At 40.2% G+C, this 21879-nt stretch overlaps 1 protein-coding gene across 1 annotated transcript; it reads left to right on the top strand.

Annotated features, from left to right (window-relative positions):
- On the top strand, positions 1 to 20422 carry mtnr1c (melatonin receptor 1C). The gene is made up of 2 exons (XM_058063843.1): positions 1 to 667; positions 19055 to 20422. The coding sequence occupies exons 1-2, from the start codon at positions 472 to 474 to the stop codon at positions 19918 to 19920; spliced, it is 1062 nt and encodes a 353-aa protein (XP_057919826.1). The 5' UTR covers positions 1 to 471; the 3' UTR covers positions 19921 to 20422.
- The last annotated feature ends 1457 nt before the right edge of the window (positions 20423 to 21879 follow it).

Here is a 21879-nt window from a genome sequence, read left to right as displayed (position 1 = left end):
TTCTTCCGGATGTCATTTTCACAGACCTGCGAGGAGCATGGATTGCGCGCACGCACTCACGCACACGCAGAAATGCGCTCACAAGTCATCTGCTTTGAGACATGAACACAAGTGCAGCCTTTATTGATGCCAGAAAAAAAAAAAGCCAACACGGGATTCACACTCACTGCTGTGTGCATGAGTGAGCCTCGCATCCTTCCATTACGCACCGGAGCCGAGCTCACATGGGCTCCCCTAACCAGAACTCACACACGGGCACCAGAAAAGGCACCCCGGCGATATCTTCACCTTATCATACATCAACTTATTCCATTGAATGGCTTTAAAAAAAAAAAACTACGGATGCACCAGATTTTGGATTCGCACCACAGGGAAGTTCCAAACTATATCCGGTTAAGTCTTGTTTTATTTTCTTAACCCGCTGAAACACGAAGGGACATTGCCACCATGGTTGCAGTACCCTGAGGGGAGATGGATTTAGAAGGAGGAGAGCTGAACGGCTCTGCTGCTTGTTTGCCCCGGAATGAGAGCGGATCCGGGCTGAGCGCTTCTGCCGGACTGTCCACTGCGCTGGCCAGCGTGCTGATCTTCACCATTGTGGTCGACATACTCGGCAACGTGCTCGTCATCCTGTCCGTATTCAGGAATAAAAAGCTCAGGAATGCAGGTGAGCGAGTGGAAAAAAAACGTTGTAAAAATAAAGATTATTTTTTATTAATATTATATTAACTGACACACATGCAATACAATTATTATTATTTTAAAAGCTTTGAATCAAGGCTGTAGCCAGCGATAGGATTTGCGGTGCTATTTTTGAATTAGCATAAGTACAGGTTATTACGGTAATCTTAGGGGCCTGCACCTCAGTATCAAAGAGGAGGCTTTGGTGCAAAAGCAGAGTGGGGGTTTGTCTACAAAGCAGTATGAGTCTTTGTCACAAAGAGGGACAGAAATTCAAGCTTTAATACAACAAAGTTAATTTGAGTTTTTTGATGCTTTTTTTTTTATTATTTTGGTTTGGTTTGTCATATTTCGGCCATGTTTTTTTTTTTTTGTTGTGATGGTGGAATAGTCGTGGACGACAAAAATGATTTGCAACTTTATGAAAGAAAAAACTGTAGTGGAAAATAATAACAAGAATCGTATTTCCTGTATTCATATCTCATGTTTGTGAACTTTGAATATACTGTATAGTTGAAGACAACCATAATGTATATCCCACAATCACAAATACAGGTTTAGAGATAACTATATTGTATCCCACCAGATTGCACACACAAGATTAATATCATCAGTAATAATAACTCGGAATGCAGGATCGTAGACGATCGTCTGAATGCAAATCCATCCGCTTATCTCCAATTAACCTAATATTCATATTGCTGGAACGTGGAAGGAAGATTTAGTACCCCGAGAAAGCCCACACAGATATTCCATATCTCCTGACTATGTGGCCAACATGCTAACCACTTCGCATATAATAAAATTAACAAAGAATGCACAACCATAAAGCAACCCCACTAGACATGTAATGGATTTAGTTATGCATTCCAATGCATGCACGAATGAAAGTACAAAGACTGTACACATCAGGGGTCTCAAACTCAATTTACCTGGGGGCCGCATCAGGTTTCCCCCCCCCAAAAAACGCATTTATTAAAAACAAAAAAAATATACAAATTAAATATACAGATTTTCTACAATAAAAGCTCTGATAAAACATTCCACTGTTCTCAAATATCTTAATTTTTATTTTTCTGCACAAAATAAATAAGAAAAAATAAACAAATCAAGAATAAAGAAAATCAATCAGTAATAAATAAATATAATAATAATAATAAAAAGGCAAATAATAAAAACTTAAGAAACCACATATAGTTGGTGGGTAGACAAATTATTTTTTTCAGATTAAAATGAACAAAGCATTATTAGAGCCCTGTAGACATGACAAAACACGACTACAGTCACATTTATACTCTTTTTATTTACAACATATTGCGCAACTGCAGCGTCTTGAGACACATGTTAACTCGCAAACTAGAGAGCTAGCGACCTAAACGGTAGCCTTCAAGTTATTTCCTTTAAACTTAAATAGCCAAAAACTTACCACTTCCACACGGATAGTGAGGATAACTATTAACAGTTATTTAACCTTTAACATGAACATGAATCAAACGTAATAATTTTTTCTGGGTACATGATACCATACAGCATCCATATCAAAAACTTACCACTTCCACACGGATAGTGAGGATAACTATTAACAGTTATTTAACCTTTAACATGAACATGAATCAAACGTAATAATTTTTTTCTGGGTACATGATACCATACAGCATCCATATCAAACTTGCGCGGGCCGCACGAACATTAAACTTTCATATCAAGGCGGGGGCCTCAAACTAGTGTCCTGCGCGCCACATTTGGCCCGCGGGTCGCGTGTTTGAGACCCCTGATTTAGAGTGTCAAAACAAAAAGTGTATATAATGTATTCCGCGGAAGTCTTCTACATCAACTGTGGTTTGATCTGACAAATCTTAAGTAAGTTTGATTAAGTGTAGAATTACTACAGTTTCTGCTTGGTCTGGTGGTACACTGTCATATACTTAAGATAGTGGTCTGAATTGGGATGTTAGCGGTTGTGTTAGCGGTTCCCACACCGGGCCGCACTAACATTAAACTTTCATATCAAAGCGGGGGCCTCAAACTAGTATGTGGCCCGCAGGCCGCGTGTTTGAGACCCCTGGTGTACATAATATAATGTTTTTGCCTCAACTTAGTACTTGAATATTATTTGGAATTCTTGCAGCGCAGCCTAAAAAGACTCATAATATGACTTAAGTTGCCTTTGACGGCTTCGCTGGACTGGCTCTTATCTAAAGTGAGTCCCTCGAGGTGTGATGGAGTTTCCACAGCCTTGCCTGTCGTCTGTCACATCTCTCCATAAATAATAACACCCTCTTTCCCTCCATTTGGCTTTATCCTTGGTTCCGCATCCCTGATAAATCACACCCCTCCCTATATGAGGACCTGTAGACGGCTCATGAGGTGCCAAGGTGAGGGACTGTTGCATCACTACACACAATCTCATATCATGCTGTCATACACTTGAGGGATCCCAAGCGTGGCGTGAAGGTGAGCAAGGTGTTTATTACGGTCGCTTGAAGGTGATTTTTCTTTTCCTATTTCGGTCCCTTGGTGGCTTTTTTGGATCTTAGGTGTTGAATTCCGCATAAACAATTAGGCTATTAGGCACTACAACAGGGGTGGGCAAACTTTTTGACTCGCGGGCCGCATTGATATGACAAAATTTACGGTGTGGGGGGGGGGGGGGGGGCAGACTATATATTTTACACGTAACAGTCCACCTGGTATTATTGTATCTGTCAAATTGTCATGCAATCTGCTATTATTATTTATTATTTATATTTAAATATTTTAAAAATAATAAAATATAATAATTACAATAAAATTAAAATAATAATTATTATATTATTATTATGTAAAATATGCAAATGTAGCAATAATATTATATATAATTAATATAATAATTAGCATTAATATAATAATTATAATAATCATAATAGTTCTAATAATAATTATAATAATAAAACCATCAAAAGGTTGGCTCAAGCCATGATGCCAGGTTGTATGTTGAGTTTAAATGAAATACTTAAAAAGAAAAAAGATTGGGCGGGCCGTATTCAAACACTTGGCGGGCCGGATGTGGCCCCCGGGCCGTAGTTTGCCCACCCCTGCACTAGAAAGTAGTTACATCATATTTTAATTTCGATATTGTCGGCCACAGTTTGTTTTATTTCCATTGACAGGCATCATAAAAATAAAATATTCAGATTATGATTGATTACACAGGCAGCTTATTCTAGTTTTAGCTCGCCATGATCTGGATTGTGTTGCCGCCACTGAGGCTAAAAGATGGGATAACAATAGCTGCGTCAGCTATGTAAATAGTAACACAACACAGTGTAATCCAACACTAGTGGGCAAGGCGCTCAAGGCCAGCAAGGCCTTCTCTGCTGGCCTAAAAACTCATCAAAAAACAACCGACCTATATTTCCAACTGAAATTCTAGTTTTGTATTCATCCATTCCCAACAGTCTATCTTCATTTCAAAGTGTGTCCCTCGGCTGCACCGCTTCTAGTACAGGCGACCCGCCCCACTTCATGCTTCGGATTTTGCAGCTTCACTCCAACCATGCAGTGTTATGATCGAATACGGCGTATTAGTAAAAAAAAAAGCATATTTAAACATTTGCAATCATAAAAATGGCTAAATAAACTTAAATATAAATATAAGCATTAAGAAGACACATTTAATTGTGATTATATGTAGTATTCCACACTGACCACAAGGGGTCAGTAATGTTACTATAATGTTTAGTACCAGACTTGGTAGACGGGCTTCAGGGACAATAATAACAACATAAGAATCATAATAATAATAATAATAATTTCCCATGTCAAGCTAAAACTCATCTTTGAATTCCCCGATGTCACTTCCTGTCCGCCACCCACTCATCTCCCCTCATGAGCACAAATGATTATTTTTGTTATTATGTCTACTATATTGGTTAATATGACTGTAAAGGTGACTATATAGGGGTGTTATTTTTTATTCACAAAACCAAAAATTTCTGAAAATGTATAAAAGATAAGTTAAAAATGTGAACGGCATGATATCAAAAATATGTTTTTTGAGGAATACCTGGAATATGAAATTATAAAAAATTGTAATTACAAAGATATTTCAAGAAAACAACCTGAAAGGGTCATTTTTGACCCACTTATGGAAGGTTGGGGTAGTAACACAAAAATTAAAATTTCTTAAAATGTATAAAAGATAAGTTAAAAATGTGAACGGCATGATATCAAAAACATGTTTTTTGAGGAATACCTGGATTATGAAACTATACATTTTTTTCTCTTACGAAGATATTTCAAGAAAACAACCTAATTGGGTCATTTTTGACCCACTTATGGAAGGTTGGGATAGTAACAAAAAACTAAAATTTCTTAAAATGTATAAAAAATAAGTTAAAAATGTGAATGGCATGATATCAAAAACACGTTTTTTGAGGAATACCAAGAATATGAAATGACAAAAAATTTTCATTACTAAGATATTTCAAGAAAACAACCTGACCGGGTCATTTTTGACCCACTTATGGAAGGTTGGGGTAGTAACACAAAAACTAAAATTTTTTCAAATGTATAAAAGATAAGTTAAAAATGTGAACGGCATGATATCAAAAACATGTTTTTTGAGGAATACCTGGATTATGAAACTATAAATTTTTTTCTTTACGAAGATATTTCAAGAAAACAACCTAATTGGGTAGTAACACAAAACCAAAAATTTCTTAAAATGTTTTAAAGATAAGTTAAAAATGTGAACGGCATGATATCAAAAACATGTTTTTTGAGGAACACCTGGAATATGAAATGATAAAAAAAATTTCATTAACAAGATATTTCAAGAAAACAACCTGAAATGGTCATTTTTGACCCACTTATGCATCTAAGGATTAAAAACAAGACTCTACGAACCGCCCCTCGTTGGTGGAAGTGGTAAAGTCTTGCGAGAGAGAGTCGTACAATGATGCTAATGAGCCCACCAAAACTAGGCGGCGGTATGTCAGGTCATAGAGTGCTCGGAATAATGAGCTTTTACCCTTTTGAAATACATTACATAACACAGTCGCCGTGTTCCCGTTTTTCCCGCGGCCACAAGCAGTTTGGCGAGAAGTAACCAGGAACAATTTGATTATCGATTTTGCAACAACAATAAAAAAAATCACACAGTCGGATGGTCTCAGACAAGAGCGATGAAAAGCATTGCATTCATGTCAGTGGGCTGCGGGAATGGCTTCCATTGCAGATGTAGAGCAGCCATCGCTAATGGGCCTGACTGATGAGAGCAGTCACACGCTAGTTTATAGTACATTTTATCAGCATGTGTGAAACTCAGCAGATGCTTGATGGTACGCTCCATCTTATCCCCAAATCAGCGTCATAGTACTACAGTTAACAATTTTGTCAACAATCTTTGCTCTGTTCTTAAGAAACATTTTATAGCCTCTGCTGTCTCTTATGAATGTTTAATTGTGAGCGTCTTAGAGGAAGGCAAAGTCCTGGAACAAAGCTCCACATGCTCTTGTGTGTCTGGTGTTTGGTGTTTTCCCAGTGGTTTTAATGGTTTCCTCCTCAAATACAACATCATAAAAGTTAGGTTTATTTTAGATTTTATATTTTCCATTGGTGGGAATGGTGGTTCGTATGTATTGATGGGCATCTCTGTGTGGAGTACCCCAGTGATCCTCTAGAGCAGGGGTCTTAAACTCAATTTACTTGGGGGCCACTGGAGCTCGGGTTTAAAAAAACAACAACAAAAAACGCATTTATTAAAAAAAAAAAGTTAAAAAACTTCGCTTTGGTTCCAATTTTCTACAATAAAAGCTCTGATAAAACATTCCACTGTTCTCAAATATCTTAATTTTTATTTTTCTACACAAAATAAGATGAAAAATGAATAAACAAATCAAGAATAAAGAAAATCAATCAATCAGTAATAAATAAATATAATAATAATAATAATAAAAACTTAAGAAACCACATATAGTTGGTGGGTAGACAAATTATTTTTTTCAGATTAAAATGAACAAAGCATTATTAGAGCCCTGTAGACATGACAAAACACGACTATAGTCACATTTATACTCTTTTTATTTACAACATATTGCGCAACTGCAGCGTCTTGAGACACATGCTAACTCGCAAACTAGAGAGCTAGCGACCTAAACGGTAGCCTCCAAGTTATTTCCTTTAAACTTAAATAGCCAAAAACTTACCACTTCCACACGGATAGGGAGGATAACTACTAACAGTTATTTAACCTTTAACATGAATCAAACGTAATAATTTTTTCTGGGTACATGATACCATACAGCATTCATATCAAAAACTTACCACTTCCACACGGATAGGGAGGATAACTATTAACAGTTATTTAACCTTTAACATGAACATGAATCAAACGTAATAATTTTTTCTGGGTACATGATACCATACAGCATCCATATCAAACTTGCGGCGGCCGCACTAACATTAAACTTTCATATCAAGGCGGGGGCCTCAAACTAGTGTCATGCGGGCCACATTCGGCCTGCGGGCCACATGTTTGAGACCCCTGCTCTAGAGGATTTATGATTACGCCTAAGAAGCCTATTTCGACCACAGGAAGAAAGAAAATATGGAAATATGACATAAAATTAAAAATGATGACATAAAAAGTCACAATAATGAGTTCAAAAAGACAAAATGATGACATAAGGTCATACATTTTTAGATAAGAAAGCCATAATTATGGAGATAAAAAGTCAAAATCATGAGATAAAAAGACAAAAAGTATGATACTGCTGACTGCTTTGTGACAAAGGCACCAGTGAAGAAGGCGGGGCATGCCATTATCTTGTAATTGTGACATTTTATTTCATAATTATGACTTTTTTAATCTCATACTTGATTTTTTTTATCTCATAGTTTAAACTTTTTATCTCATAATTATGACTTTAGGGAAGGGGTGACACAGAACAAGACAGAATGACACAGAACGACAATAAAAGACTGGACAACAGACAGGCATGCCCATAACAATATATTGAAGACGGAAAAATTATTGCATTACTATTCATTTATTGTTTGATCAATTAATTTACAACTACAAAAATCTTTGAATTATCTTTATGGGAATGACAATCTCCAGTTTTGTGTATAATGTCATTACCCATATTGGATCTATAATAATAATAATTTCAACCAAAAGATAACAAAGCAATTGTTTCAAGCAGCATGAAAGCAACCTTAGTTAGATACAGCAGCTGGAAATAATATTCTGGTGTGAAGTTATAGTGAGTTATGAGTCATTTGGCTTGTGGGTGCTATTTTTATAATTTCATATTGGACGTGTTGGGGTATGTATGGACAATTATTATAGATGTGTTCATTTATGTAAAGTAAAAGATAGAATAGATGAGTACAACCACCTTTTTATATCCATCTTTTCTATTATGCATTTGTATTGGAAAGGTCTGGGTGGGGGGGCACATGACACTGTGGTACTGCCAACAGGGTGTTAACATTGCAGCGTGTCCCAGTGGGGTTAAACAAACTAAAAATACACTCACAAAAAAAAAAGTGCTCATGATAGAAGGAGCAGATGGTGGAAAGAATGACTGCACCTCCATGACAGGAGCACATGTGGATCGGTGGGTACGTTTGATGCCATGAAGTCTTGTACTGTATGGCAACTTATGAATAAAACCTCAAAACTGGGGTGTCCCTAAGGGGTGGTTAATTGAGTCATTGGACTGAGTGAGTCAAACCAGGCCGGGCGTCTCAAGCGGACAGGATGCATCCACAGGGAATATCACTTGGGTTGCGACATTAAGCTTTTTTTTTTTTGGGTGGAAGTTTGGATAATCGGATTAAATCACACCAGATAAGATGACGACAATTGCATTTCTCCTGCATTCTGTCTTTCCTTTCACATAAGTGTTGGGATTGATGTTAACATTAAGGGGACATGGACACCAGCTATTTCTCATAAATGGCAGCTTCCCTTCAGCCCAAATGTGTGTTTGTAGTTTGTGCTCATTATATCTTCATCTTGTCTCATAAACACCATTAAAATGAGAGAAAGAAGCAGATACAGTCAATGCTGTCCACACAGCACTCCAACTACAATGACTGTAAACACTTTCCTTCAAAAGGTTATGAACATATTGCATTGTGCAATTTGACTTCTCCAACCTGCTGGAGCATGATATGAACAAACTCTATGTTTAGTTACACAGAAAACACTATTGTGGCTTTTTTTCCAATTTGGTGAATATGCCTCAATATGCCTCAAGCCATCAGGCTGTGCAGCTCAGACTTAATTGAATGCGCATGAAGTGACTGAATGTATGAATGAATGGATGCACGGGGGAAACAATTACATTGAAAAGTTGCATGACTTTGCACGGCAGCTGCAACTGAGAAGTGGGATTATTCATGCTGGAGCCTATCCCAGCTGTCTTTGAACAAGAGGACTGGTGGCCAGCCAATCACAGGGCACATATAGACAAACAACCATTCACACTCACATTCATACCTATGGACAATTTGGAGTCGCCGATTAACCTAGCATGTTTTTGGAATGTGGGAAAAGCCCACGTATGCACGGGGAGAACATGCAAACTCCACACAGAGATGGCCAAGGGTGGAATTGAACTAGAGTCGACAAGCTGTGGGGCCTGCGCGCTAACCACTTGTCCACCGTGCAGCCCTGTAAATGTTACATTCATTCATTTTCTACCACTTTTTCTACCTCACATTTTCTACCTCACCGAGGGTGCTGGAGCCTATCCCTGCTGTCTTCAAGCGAGAGGCGGGGTACACCCTGGACTGGTTGCCAGCCAATGCTGGAGCCTATCCCAGCTGTCTTCGGGCGAGAGGCGGGGTACACCCTGGACTGGTTGCCAGCCAATGCTGGAGCCTATCCCAGCTGTCTTTGGACGAGAGGCGGGGTACACCCTGTACTGGTCACCAGCCAATGCTGGAGCCTATCCCAGCTGTCTTCGAGCAAGAGGCGCGGTACACCCTGGACTGGTCGCCAGCCAATGCTGGAGCCTATCCCAGCTGTCTTCAAGCGAGAGGCGGGGTACACCCTGGACTGGTCGCCAGCCAATGCTGGAGCCTATCCCAGCTGTCTTCAAGCAAGAGGCAGGGTACACCCTGGACTGGTCGCCAGCCAATGCTGGAGCCTATCCCAGCTGTTTTCAAGCGAGAGGCGGGGTACACCCTGGACTGGTCGCCAGCCAATGCTGGAGCCTATTCCAGCTGTCTTTGGGCGAGAGGCGGGGTACACCCTGGACTGGTCGCCAGCCAATGCTGGAGCCTATCCCAGGTGTCTTCGAGCGAGAGGCGGGGTACACCCTGGACTGGTCACCAGCCAATGCTGGAGCCTATCCCTGCTGTCTTCAAGCGAGAGGCGGGGTACACCCTGGACTGGTTGCCAGCCAATGCTGGAGCCTATCCCAGCTGTCTTCGGGCGAGAGGCGGGGTACACCCTGGACTGGTTGCCAGCCAATGCTGGAGCCTATCCCAGCTGTCTTTGGACGAGAGGCGGGGTACACCCTGTACTGGTCACCAGCCAATGCTGGAGCCTATCCCAGCTGTCTTCGAGCAAGAGGCGCGGTACACCCTGGACTGGTCGCCAGCCAATGCTGGAGCCTATCCCAGCTGTCTTCAAGCGAGAGGCGGGGTACACCCTGGACTGGTCGCCAGCCAATGCTGGAGCCTATCCCAGCTGTCTTCAAGCAAGAGGCAGGGTACACCCTGGACTGGTCGCCAGCCAATGCTGGAGCCTATCCCAGCTGTTTTCAAGCGAGAGGCGGGGTACACCCTGGACTGGTCGCCAGCCAATGCTGGAGCCTATTCCAGCTGTCTTTGGGCGAGAGGCGGGGTACACCCTGGACTGGTCGCCAGCCAATGCTGGAGCCTATCCCAGGTGTCTTCGAGCGAGAGGCGGGGTACACCCTGGACTGGTCACCAGCCAATGCTGGAGCCTATCCCAGCTGTCTTCAAGCGAGAGGCGGGGTACACCCTGGACTGGTCGCCAGCCAATGCTGGAGCCTATCCCAGCTGTCTTCGAGCGAGAGGCGGGGTACACCCTGGACTGGTCGCCAGCCAATGCTGGAGCCTATTCCAGCTGTCTTTGGGCGAGAGGCGGGGTACACCCTGGACTGGTCACCAGCCAATGCTGGAGCCTATCCCAGCTGTCTTTGGACAAGAGGCGGGGTACACCCTGGACTGGTCGGCAGCCAATGCTGAAGCCTATCCCAGCTGTTTTCAAGCGAGAGGCGGGGTACACCATGGACTGGTCGCTAGCCAATGCTGGAGCCTATCCCAGCTGTCTTTGGACGAGAGGCGGGGTACACCCTGGACTGGTTGCCAGCCAATGCTGGAGCCTATCCCAGCTGTCTTCGGATGAGAGGCGGGGTACACCCTGGACTGGTGGCCAGCCAATCACAGGGCACATATAGACAAACAACCATTCACACTCACATTCATACCTATGGACAATTTGGAGTCGCTAATTAACCTAGCATGTTTTTAGAATGTGTGAAAACCCACGCCTGAAGACAGCTGGGATAGGCTCCAGCACCCCCTGCGACCCTCGTGAAGAAAAAGCGGTAGAAAATGAATGAATGAATGAAATTCCTTATATTTGTATTTTATTGGCCATTTCTATGCATGAAAATGTTTAATTTGGGAGAAAAAACTCAATATGCATGACTAATGAAAAGCTGTATTCAACCATGAAACAACATGATTTATTAGGATGTATTTTCATGACCTTACACTAAACAAGTGAGATACTCGGTGGTGTTACGTCGGGATCCACATAGCTGGAATTAAATGTGTGAACTGCAGCATGACGTCTCCCGACATGTGACCCTGAGCGGGATACGTGTGAGAAATGGATAGTGGTATCATTCAATCATAAAGGCATGCCCATAATGCTTTTTTTTATGCTCTGAAGGTCTTTCCTTGAGAGGTAGCTCACACATTGAGGACGCTCACGTGCACAGAAAGAATATAAAACCCTGGAGATCCACATGTGCAGCCATGCAAGTCTTTTGCTTTGTTTATCTTCCCTTTGCGGTGTATTATTATTATTTGTGTTGGTCATGCTGATATTTTACATGACTGACACAATGCACCATAAATATGGCCGACATATAGAATTTATTTTTATACTTGCGTGCAGCCTTGTAGACCCGAAGCAAAGGAGTGAGTCACTTTATGTTTTGGGATGTACTGTGACTCTTTTGTACACTAGTGACAAACATATCATACGGACTTAGAATGGTTCCCTGTTGTGTTGTTTTGCTTTATGTATCATCAGAAATACTGTTTATGACACGGAGCGCCTCCTTGGTGGCTAAAATAAGGGTCCCTTATTTGGATTCCATTATAATATCGACTGCAAAGCTATAGGAGCACATTGAATATGCCAGGGGTGGGCAAACTTTTTGACTTGCGGGCCGCATTGATATGACAAAATTTACGGGGGGGGGGGGTGACTATATATTTTACACGTAACAGTCCACCTGGTATTATTGTATCTGTAAAATTGTCATGCAATCTGCTATTATTATTTATTATTTTATATTTATATTTAAATATTTTAAAAATAATAAAATACTATAATAATTACAATAAAATTAAAATAATAATTATATTATTATTATGTAAAATATGCAAATATAACAATAATATTATATATAATTAATATAATAATTAGCATTAATATAATAATTATAATAATCATAATAGTTCTAATAATAATTATAATAATCTAATAATAATAATAATTATTATTATTATTATTATTATGTGCTTGTGTCCCTTTTTTCAGGAGCACTGTCTGTAAACAACAGACCATGTCAAAAAACGAAATTGATAAAACCATCAAAAGGTTGGCTCAGGCCATGATGCCAGGTTGTATGTTGAGTTTAAATGAAATACTTTGGAAAGATTGGGCGGGCCGTATTCAAACACTTGGCGGTCCGGATGTGGCCCCCGGGCCGTACTTTGCCCACCCCTGGAATATGGAAATATCCACTTACTACACTACACGTTCGGTAAAAAAAAAAAAAAAGGAAATATTTTGTATGTACACACAGGCTAATTACCCTGCAAGAAGAGACAGCTGGTGGGGACGCAAGGGAAGGGTGGAAGTTGATTGAAAAAAAATCTCCCTGTGACCTTTTGGTTCTAATTATCATATGTCGGGTATGTGTGAAACCGAGTGGAATAACCTGACACAGTTAGTTTGTTAGTTAGTTCATTTAGTATATACGTATAGGATTCCTTACTTATATACAGATATTTTTGGAGTTATTATTTTTTTTTACATAATTAGAGCCAATTAAACAGCCACAAAAAGGGCGGGTCTGGAAACAATTAAACACAATAAATAAGGGATTACTTAAATAATTTTTGCTTGTGCGGCACGGTGGTCGAGTGGTTAGCGTGCAGACCTCACAGCTAGGAGACCTGGGTTCAATTCCACCCTCGGATATCTCTGTGTGGAGTTTGCATGTTCTCCCACAAAAAGGGCGGGTCTTGAAACAATTAAACACAATAAATAAGGGATTACTTAAATAATTTTTGCTTGTGTGGCACGGTGGTCGAGTGGTTAGCGCGCAGACCTCACAGCTAGGAGACCCGGGTTCAATTCCACCCTCGGCTATCTCTGTGTGGAGTTTGCATGTTCTCCCGGTGCATGTCTGGGTTTTCTTCCGGTTTCCTACTTATTATTATAGATAAAAGTTATTTCTATCTACGATTAATTGTGATTGATTCTGAGTTAACTATGGATTTTAAATGTTATTATATATCGAGATTAAGTATTTGAATTTACTGACATCCCTAGTTATTATGCTTTTTTTTTTAATTGGCTACTCCAAATTGTCCATAGGTATGAATGTGAGTGTGAATGGTTGTTTGTCTGTATGTGCCCTGTGATTGGCTGGCCACCAGTCCAGGGTGTACCCTGCCTCTCGCCCGAAGACAGCTGGGATAGACTCCAGCACTACCCGTGACCCTCGTGAGGAAAAAGCGGTAGAAAATGAATGAATTAATTATTTTTTGCTTGTGTGTGTTACAATAAATGTGTTCCCCTCGGGTACCCGAGTGAGGCATGGACAGGAAATGATGTCATGGGTTCCGAGTTGAGTTTAAACTTAACATGAATGACCGTCACAACAATTATTATTGTTATTATCCGGACCTTGTGTGCCTAGAATATTAAGTTTTATCACTGTATTAATATTTATATGTGTGTGTATCTACATATATATACATATAGTGTATATAATACATATATCGGGGTTTTGAAATAATAGTAGTCAGTGGGATGACGGTGTTCTGCAAACATAAGAACAACTCCAACCGGTTAATTAAACACCCAAAGTAAGAGTTCATTCTGTGTTTTCAATAATGTATGTCAGCTAAATAAAAACAGTTGCCTATGCCGCTTCATAGCAATCCTCCTAGCTGTTAGTGCTTACCTCATCCTCTTGACGATAAGGAGGAGAGATGGTTCAGCCAGCGAGAGTTCAGGCTGCAGCTCGCCAGCCTGTGCAGACGCTTAATGCTGGCCCGCACCAGCATCAGCCGGCAATCAAACCTCTGCACAATGACAAATGCACATAGCGAGGTTAGCATCACAAATACAAAGTGACAGATTTGCCCCACTGAGCTGACTCGGGAACAGAGTACAAATGCTTTTATTTTTATCTCAACAAGCCTGAGAGACGACCTCTGCTGTTTTTACTGGTGCTCTACAAAATAGCTGTGAAACGCACAAACATGCATGGAAATTAAATTGAAAAAAATACTAATAAATATTTTAAAGACCATAAAATAGCAGCTTGAATGCATACATTTATTTATTGCATACAGTAATCCCTCATTTATTGTGATTAATTGCTTCCAGAACCGACCTTGATAAGTGAAGCTCCACAAAGTAGGATTCCTTATTTATAAAGAAAATATTTTCAGAGGTGGAAAAAAATAGAAAACCTGTTTATGACCTTGTAGATAAAGGTTTGAACATTATTAGAGCACTGTAGAGATGAACTTGAGCCTTTACAATATTGTAGTCATTCATTCATTCATTCATTCATTTTCTACCACAAGGGTCGCAGGGTGCTGGAGCCTATCCCAGCTGTCTATGGACGAGAGGCGGGGTACACCCTGGATTGGTTGCCAGCCAATCACAGGTCACATATAGACATACACCAATACTTATTTTCTATTATTACACTGGCTAATACAAGCGTAAATATAACTATAGGGTTGTTAGGTCATTCCCAGAGGGCTCTAATAATGTTAAATAATGTATTTAAAAGGTATAAAGATTAAAAATGCATATAATATCATATTTTAAATTAAATAAAATTAAATGAAATTAAATAAAATAAATAAAATTAAATAAAATTAAATAAAATTAAATAAAATTAAATAAAATTAAATAAAATTAAAATTTTCTGGTTTTTAAACATTTATTATTCATTCATTCATTTTCTACCGCTTTTTCCTCACGAGGGTCGCGGGGTGCTGGAGCCTATCCCAGCTGTCTATGGACGAGAGGCGGGGTACACCCTGGATTGGTTGCCAGCCAATCACAGGTCACATATAGACATACACCAATACTTATTTTCTATTATTACACTGCCTAATACAAGCGTAAATATAACTATAGGGTTGTTAGGTCATTCCCAGAGGGCTCTAATAATGTTAAATAATGTATTTAAAAGGTATAAAGATTAAAAATGCATATAATATCATATTTTAAATTAAATAAAATTAAATAAAATTAAATAAAATTAAATAAAATTAAATAAAATTAAATAAAATTAAATAAAATTAAATAAAATTAAAATTTTCTGGTTTTTAAACATTTATTATTCATTCATTCATTTTCTACCGCTTTTTCCTCACGAGGGTCGCGGGGTGCTGGAGCCTATCCCAGCTGTCTATGGACGAGAGGCGGGGTACACCCTGGATTGGTTGCCAGCCAATCACAGGTCACATATAGACAAACAACCAGTACTTATTTTCTATTATTACATTGGCTAATACAAGCGTAAATATAACTATAGGGTTGTTAGGTCATTCCCAGAGGGCTCTAATAATGTTAAATAATGTATTTAAAAGGTATAAAGATTAAAAATGCATATAATATAATATTTTAAATTAAATTAAATTAAATTTTTCTGGTTTTTAAACATTTATTATTCATTCATTCATTTTCTACCGCTTTTTCCTCACGAGGGTCGCGGGGGTGCTGGAGCCTATCCCAGCTGTCTTTAGGCGAGAGGCGGGGGAAACCGCAGTACCCGGAAAAAACATGCAAACTCCACACAGAGATGACCGAAGGTGGAATCGAACCCTGGTCTCCTAGCTGTGACCCACAATGATGAGATATCTTGCTTTATTTTGTAGCTAATACACTTGGAGCATCCATGCATTTTTTTATGAGTTGCTGGGGTCAGACTAGTGATGGACGCTGTCAAGCACCTATTTATTTATATATGTTTATTATTTTTGCAGTTGTTTAGGTTTATTAGATGGAGATTGACCTTGACATGTTGTCATCTACAATCCTCACCTGTATCACATGACCACTGTCTTAATATCAGCAACTCAACACACACTCAAGAAAACAAGAGATATTTATTTAACATTTCTTCTGGTCTTTGATAATAATAATAATAATAATAATAATTCATATACCGTGGCTGACTTTCAAGCAGCTGGCTAGATTACTAAACAATACGTGTCTCCACAACCAAAACTAACTCAATTTGTCATTTGCCAGCATGCAGCAGACATCTGTTAAGTCCAGTAATTGCAGATTAAGAGCAACCCTTCTCGATGGAGAATATTTATGTTTACACATTGTGATGATATTATATTGGAAACACATACATAATAAAACCAGAATCCAAATTGTGATTTTTGTGGTTGTAGAGAAACAGCGTTATTATTATCCGTCCCTCCTCAGGTCAAAGCTGACGGTTGCGTGACACTGGATCTTCTCAGAGGGCATGAATCACAGAAAATGACGTCTGATGTTGTTACAGTGTAGCTGTACTGGGTCAGGAAGATAAAATAGAAATCAAATTGTAACGCTGTGTCAGATAACAAAGAGGCTTCGCCAGTGGAGCCCCAATTGAATCTACTTTGGCTGTATTGCAAAAGCATTAGCATTAAGCCACCCTTATTAAGATAACTAAATATATCAGCGTCTGCTATATGATTTGTTTGCTCCTTTTCTGCAAATAACCTCACTAAATTGTAAATATGATGCAGTTTAAAAGTGACAGAACACGCCCTTAAGCTATATTATCAGTGCAAAAATATGCATATTTAAGTAAATGTGACATATTATTGGAATTTTCAAGCATGAAAAGAATGAAAATACACATAAAAGACGCATATGGAGACAAATTACACAAATTACACTAGGTGTCAGTATACAGATCAGACAAGAAGTACACTATTCGCACGGTTGTGAGTGGTTAGCGCACAGGTCACACAGCTAGGAGACCGGGGTTTGATTCCCCACTCCGGCATCTCTGTGTGGAGTTTGAATGTTCTCCCCTTGCGTGGGTTTTTTTTCGGTTTCCTCCGACATTCCAAATGAATGTTTTATTTTCTGTTATTATGACTACAATAGGGGCGGCGCAGTGGTTGAGTGGTTAGCGCGCAGACCTCGCAGCTAGGAGACCCGGGTTCGATTCCGCCCTCGGCCATCTCTGTGTGGAGTTTGCATGTTCTCCTTGTGCATGCGTGGGTTTTTCCAAAAACATGCTAGGTTAATTAGCGACTCCAAATTGTCCATAGGTATGAATGTGAGTGTGAATGGTTGTTTGTCTATATGTGCCCTGTGATTGGCTGGCCACCAGTCCAGGGTGTACCCCGCCTCTCACCGGAAGACAGCTGGGATAGGCTTCAGCGTAACGCAGTGATCCTCGTGAGGATGGATATGAAACTGATGGCTGCACGGTCGGTGGTTAGCTCGCAGGCCACACAGCTCGGAGACCCGGGTTCAATTCCACCCTCGGCTATCTCTGTGTGGAGTTTGCATGTTCTCCCCGTGCATGCGTGGGTTTTCTCCGGGTACTCCGGTTTCCTCCCACATTCCAAAAACATGCTAGGTTAATTAGCGACTCCAAATTGTCCATAGGTATGAATGTGAGTGTGAATGGTTGTTTGTCTATATGTGCCCTGTGATTGGTTGGCCACCAGTCCAGGGTGTACCCCGCCTCTCGCCCGAAGACAGCTGGGATAAGCGATAGAAAATGAATGAATGAAGCCAGGACCACTTAAACCGAGACCAAGATATAGAACCAGACCAAGAACTAGAACACTTTCAAGAATTAATCACTTTCAAAATTAATTCTCAGGGATAATAACTGACTAACTCTTGTCTTATAAGACAAGGGCGGACCCTGAATGCAGCAAAACTGTTCCAAACCACCAGAAAGAAGCTGGACCCTTTCTTACCTGGCATTGGACCAGGATATTATTGATGGATTTGAACATTACCAAAGTTGAGTATATTGTTGCACATCTTCTGGAAGAGGCGGCACGGCGGTCTAGTGGCTAGCGCGCAGAACTCACAGCTAGGAGACCAGGGTTCAATCCCCACCCTCGGCCATCTCTCCGTGCATGCGTGGGTTTTCTCCGGGTACTCCGGGTATGAATGTGAGTGTGAATGGTTGTTTGTCTATATGTGCCCTGTGATTGGCTGGCGACCAGTCCAGGGTGTACCCCGCCTCTCGCCCGAAGACAGCTGGGATAGGCTCCAGCACTCCCCGCGACCCTCGTGAGGAAAAGCGGTAGAAAATGAATGAATGAATGAATCTTCTGGAAGACCACTGTGTTTGGTCCTGATGCTGCACAACTGCTGTAGACCACTACCGGAACTTCTCAGAGCTTGAGATGATTTATGTGGCTCTGATATATCAGATGTACTTTGGTGTAAGGCACCGATTTCTATTCTTTGAGTGACAGGAAGACCCGAGTCATGGACTAATGTGGTTATATTTCCTGGTTCTAGTCAGGACTCGAGCAGCAGCATTCCGGATGTACTGTAAAGACTTTAAGAAATGTTTTGAGGGAGCAGCAGTGACATTTTTTAGGCCAAAAGAATTCCCAGAACGCCAAACAAACTGTCTTATTTATAAGAGTCAAGGTGGCAGTCGCTTGTAGGATTCATCCCCAGGCCACAGTGCCTCTTTCCAGGAGGCTGTGGTAGGAAAAGATTTCCACTCTGGAGTGAAGACACGAGGAAAGGAACCACAGATAGAACCTTTTTGGACTTTGTTAAAAAAAATAAAAAAAAAGCCCAGGGCATAAAACGGCATCTGTTTTGAATGGAGTGGTTTATTTTTGACCTCTGTTTCTCCAGGGAACATCTTCGTGGTGAGTTTGTCAGTGGCAGACCTGGTGGTGGCGCTGTACCCTTACCCTTTGGTTCTGACGGCCATCTTCCACGACGACTGGACCATGGGTGACCTGCACTGCCAGGCGAGCGGCTTCATCATGGGAATCAGCGTCATCGGCTCCATCTTCAACATCATGGCCATCGCCATCAATCGCTACTGCTACATCTGCCATAGCTTGCAGTATGACCGCGTGTTCAGCCTCAGGAACACGTGCTGCTACTTGGGGCTCACTTGGGTCTTCACCGCTATCGCCACCGTGCCCAATTTCTTTGTTGGCTCGCTGCAGTACGATCCTCGTATCTATTCTTGCACTTTTGCCCAAACTGTTAGCTCATACTACACCATCTCCGTCGTCGTGATCCATTTTCTGATTCCGCTTCTGGTGGTGTCTTACTGCTACTTGAGGATATGGGTAAGAGTGATCCAAGTCAAACATCGTGTGAAACCAGAACAACGAACCAAACTAAAACCCAGCGACGTAAGGAACTTCCTGACTATGTTTATGGTGTTTGTGTTGTTTGCCGTCTGCTGGGCGCCGTTGAACTTGATCGGCCTGGCGGTGGCGATAAACCCTGAGAAAGTTGCGCCGAATATACCCCAGTGGCTTTTTGTCACTAGCTACTTCATGGCGTACTTCAACAGCTGCCTCAACGCCATCATATATGGCCTCCTTAACCAAAACTTTCGCAAAGAATACAAGACGATCCTCGTTGCTGTGTGCGTTCCACGTTTGTTCCTGGTGGAGACCTCCAAGTGTGCCACAGAGGGTCTCAAGAGTAAACCCTCTGCAGCTGTAACAAACAATAATGTAGCCGAGATAAATGTATAGCATAAATGTTATGCATTTCTCAGGAATTTTGTGCCTTTAAACTTGATGTCAATTCCCCGGTTTAAACGGAATACACCCGAGGAGCTGAAACTGACGACACGCAGCCAAGTCTGGAGCATTTGCATTGCAATGTAATGACATTTGGAGATGCTTATGCTACTGCAGCTAACAATATTTCCTTCAGAAAAGTCATGCACATCAGTTATTCGCCATGAAATACACAAACCCAGCTGTACTCCCGTTAACAATGAATTTAAAACAAATCATGTTTTCACCAAAAAAACTATTTGGCTTCAGAAAAGCAGTCAGCTGTGTGGGGGAAATTTCCCCAAAGTCTCAGGCACAATATGTCTGTTTTGTGGCTTTTCGAAAGCGTATCCCAGCATGGTCGCATCACATGCGTGCTCACTGCGCTTCAGTCAGATGCATTCTGATCCGATGCAAAACAAATAAAAAAGTGTGTTTTTTTATTCCACTGTTTTGATCTTTTAAATGTAGCATTAGCGATGAAAAAAAAAAAAAAACGCCCAATCCGTCTTCAAATGCGGGATTCAAGCTGAAGCCTTTTTCACTCACTCGAGTGAGCTCAGATCCCGGGGATTATGCACTTACTTGGAATTTAGCGGCCAAGAATATTGAAAGTCTGGAAAAGACTGATTGTAATGCTGCTGCATTATTCATTCATTCATTTTCTACCGCTTTTCCTGTTTTCCATGTTAAATAAATGTATTTTAAAAGGTATAAAGATTAAAAATGCATATAATATTATTAATTTTAAATTAAATTAAATTAAATTAAATTAAATTAAATTAAATTAAATTAAATTAAATTAAATTAAATTAAATTAAATTAAATTAAATTAAATTAAATTAAATTAAATTAAATTAAATTAAATTCCAGCTGTCTTCAGGCGAGAGGCGGGGTACACCCTGGACTGGTCGCCAGCCAATCACAGGGCACATATAGACAAACAACCATTCACACTCACATTCATACCTATGGACAATTTGGAAAATTAACCTATATTGAACACTGAACATTCCAGGATATTCCAACGCTATTAAAGCTATTTTCTGTTAGCCGTGGGCCCAAAAAGTTTGGGAACCATGCAAGAAACCATATTTTGTTCTTAACTTTAAAAACTACATGCATCACTATGAGCCCTGTGAGTCTATATTATATCTTAAAATACTTATTTTCTATTATTACATTGGCTAATACAAGCGTAAATATAACTATAGGGTTGTTAGGTCATGCCCAGAGGGCTCTAATAATGTTAAATAAATGTATTTAAAAGGTATAAAGATTAAAAATGCACATAATATCATTTTTTAAATTAAATTAAATTAAATTAAATTAAATTAAATTAAATTAAATTTTTTCTGGTTTTTAAACATTTATTATTCATTCATTCATTCATTTTCTACCGCTTTTTCCTCACGAGGGTCGCGGGGGTGCTGGAGTCTATCCCAGCTGTCTTCGGGCGAGAGGCCGGGTACACCCTGGACTGGTCGCCAGCCAATCACAGGGCACATATAGACAAAAAACCATTCACACTCACATTCATACCTAGCATGTTTTTGGAATGTGGGAGGAAACTCCGGGTACTCCGTAGAAAACCCACGCATGCACGGGGAGAACACGCAAACTCCACACAAAGATGGCCGAGGGTGGAATTGAACCCAGGTCTCCTAGCTGTGAGGTCTGCGCGCTAACCACTAAACCACCGTGCTGCATTATTTCATCTTCAATGTGTATAAATATGAAGTGTTTGCCTTCTTTCCACAAGGAATGTAGCTTTCATTATGAATCACTTTGATACACTTGGACCGTGTGTGACTGTGGCTCCAATTCATTAAAATAAACGAACAAAAAGCAATAGACTTGGAGCTTCAAGTGACACGGCTGTAAGTAAAAACTGGAATTTTTCAATGTCCTAATTTGATTTTAACACTGCTT

Source organism: Doryrhamphus excisus, chromosome 23, assembly GCF_030265055.1.
Source record: "Doryrhamphus excisus isolate RoL2022-K1 chromosome 23, RoL_Dexc_1.0, whole genome shotgun sequence".
NCBI classification, from domain to species: domain Eukaryota; kingdom Metazoa; phylum Chordata; class Actinopteri; order Syngnathiformes; family Syngnathidae; genus Doryrhamphus; species Doryrhamphus excisus.
This window is presented reverse-complemented; position numbering and strand designations above follow the sequence as displayed.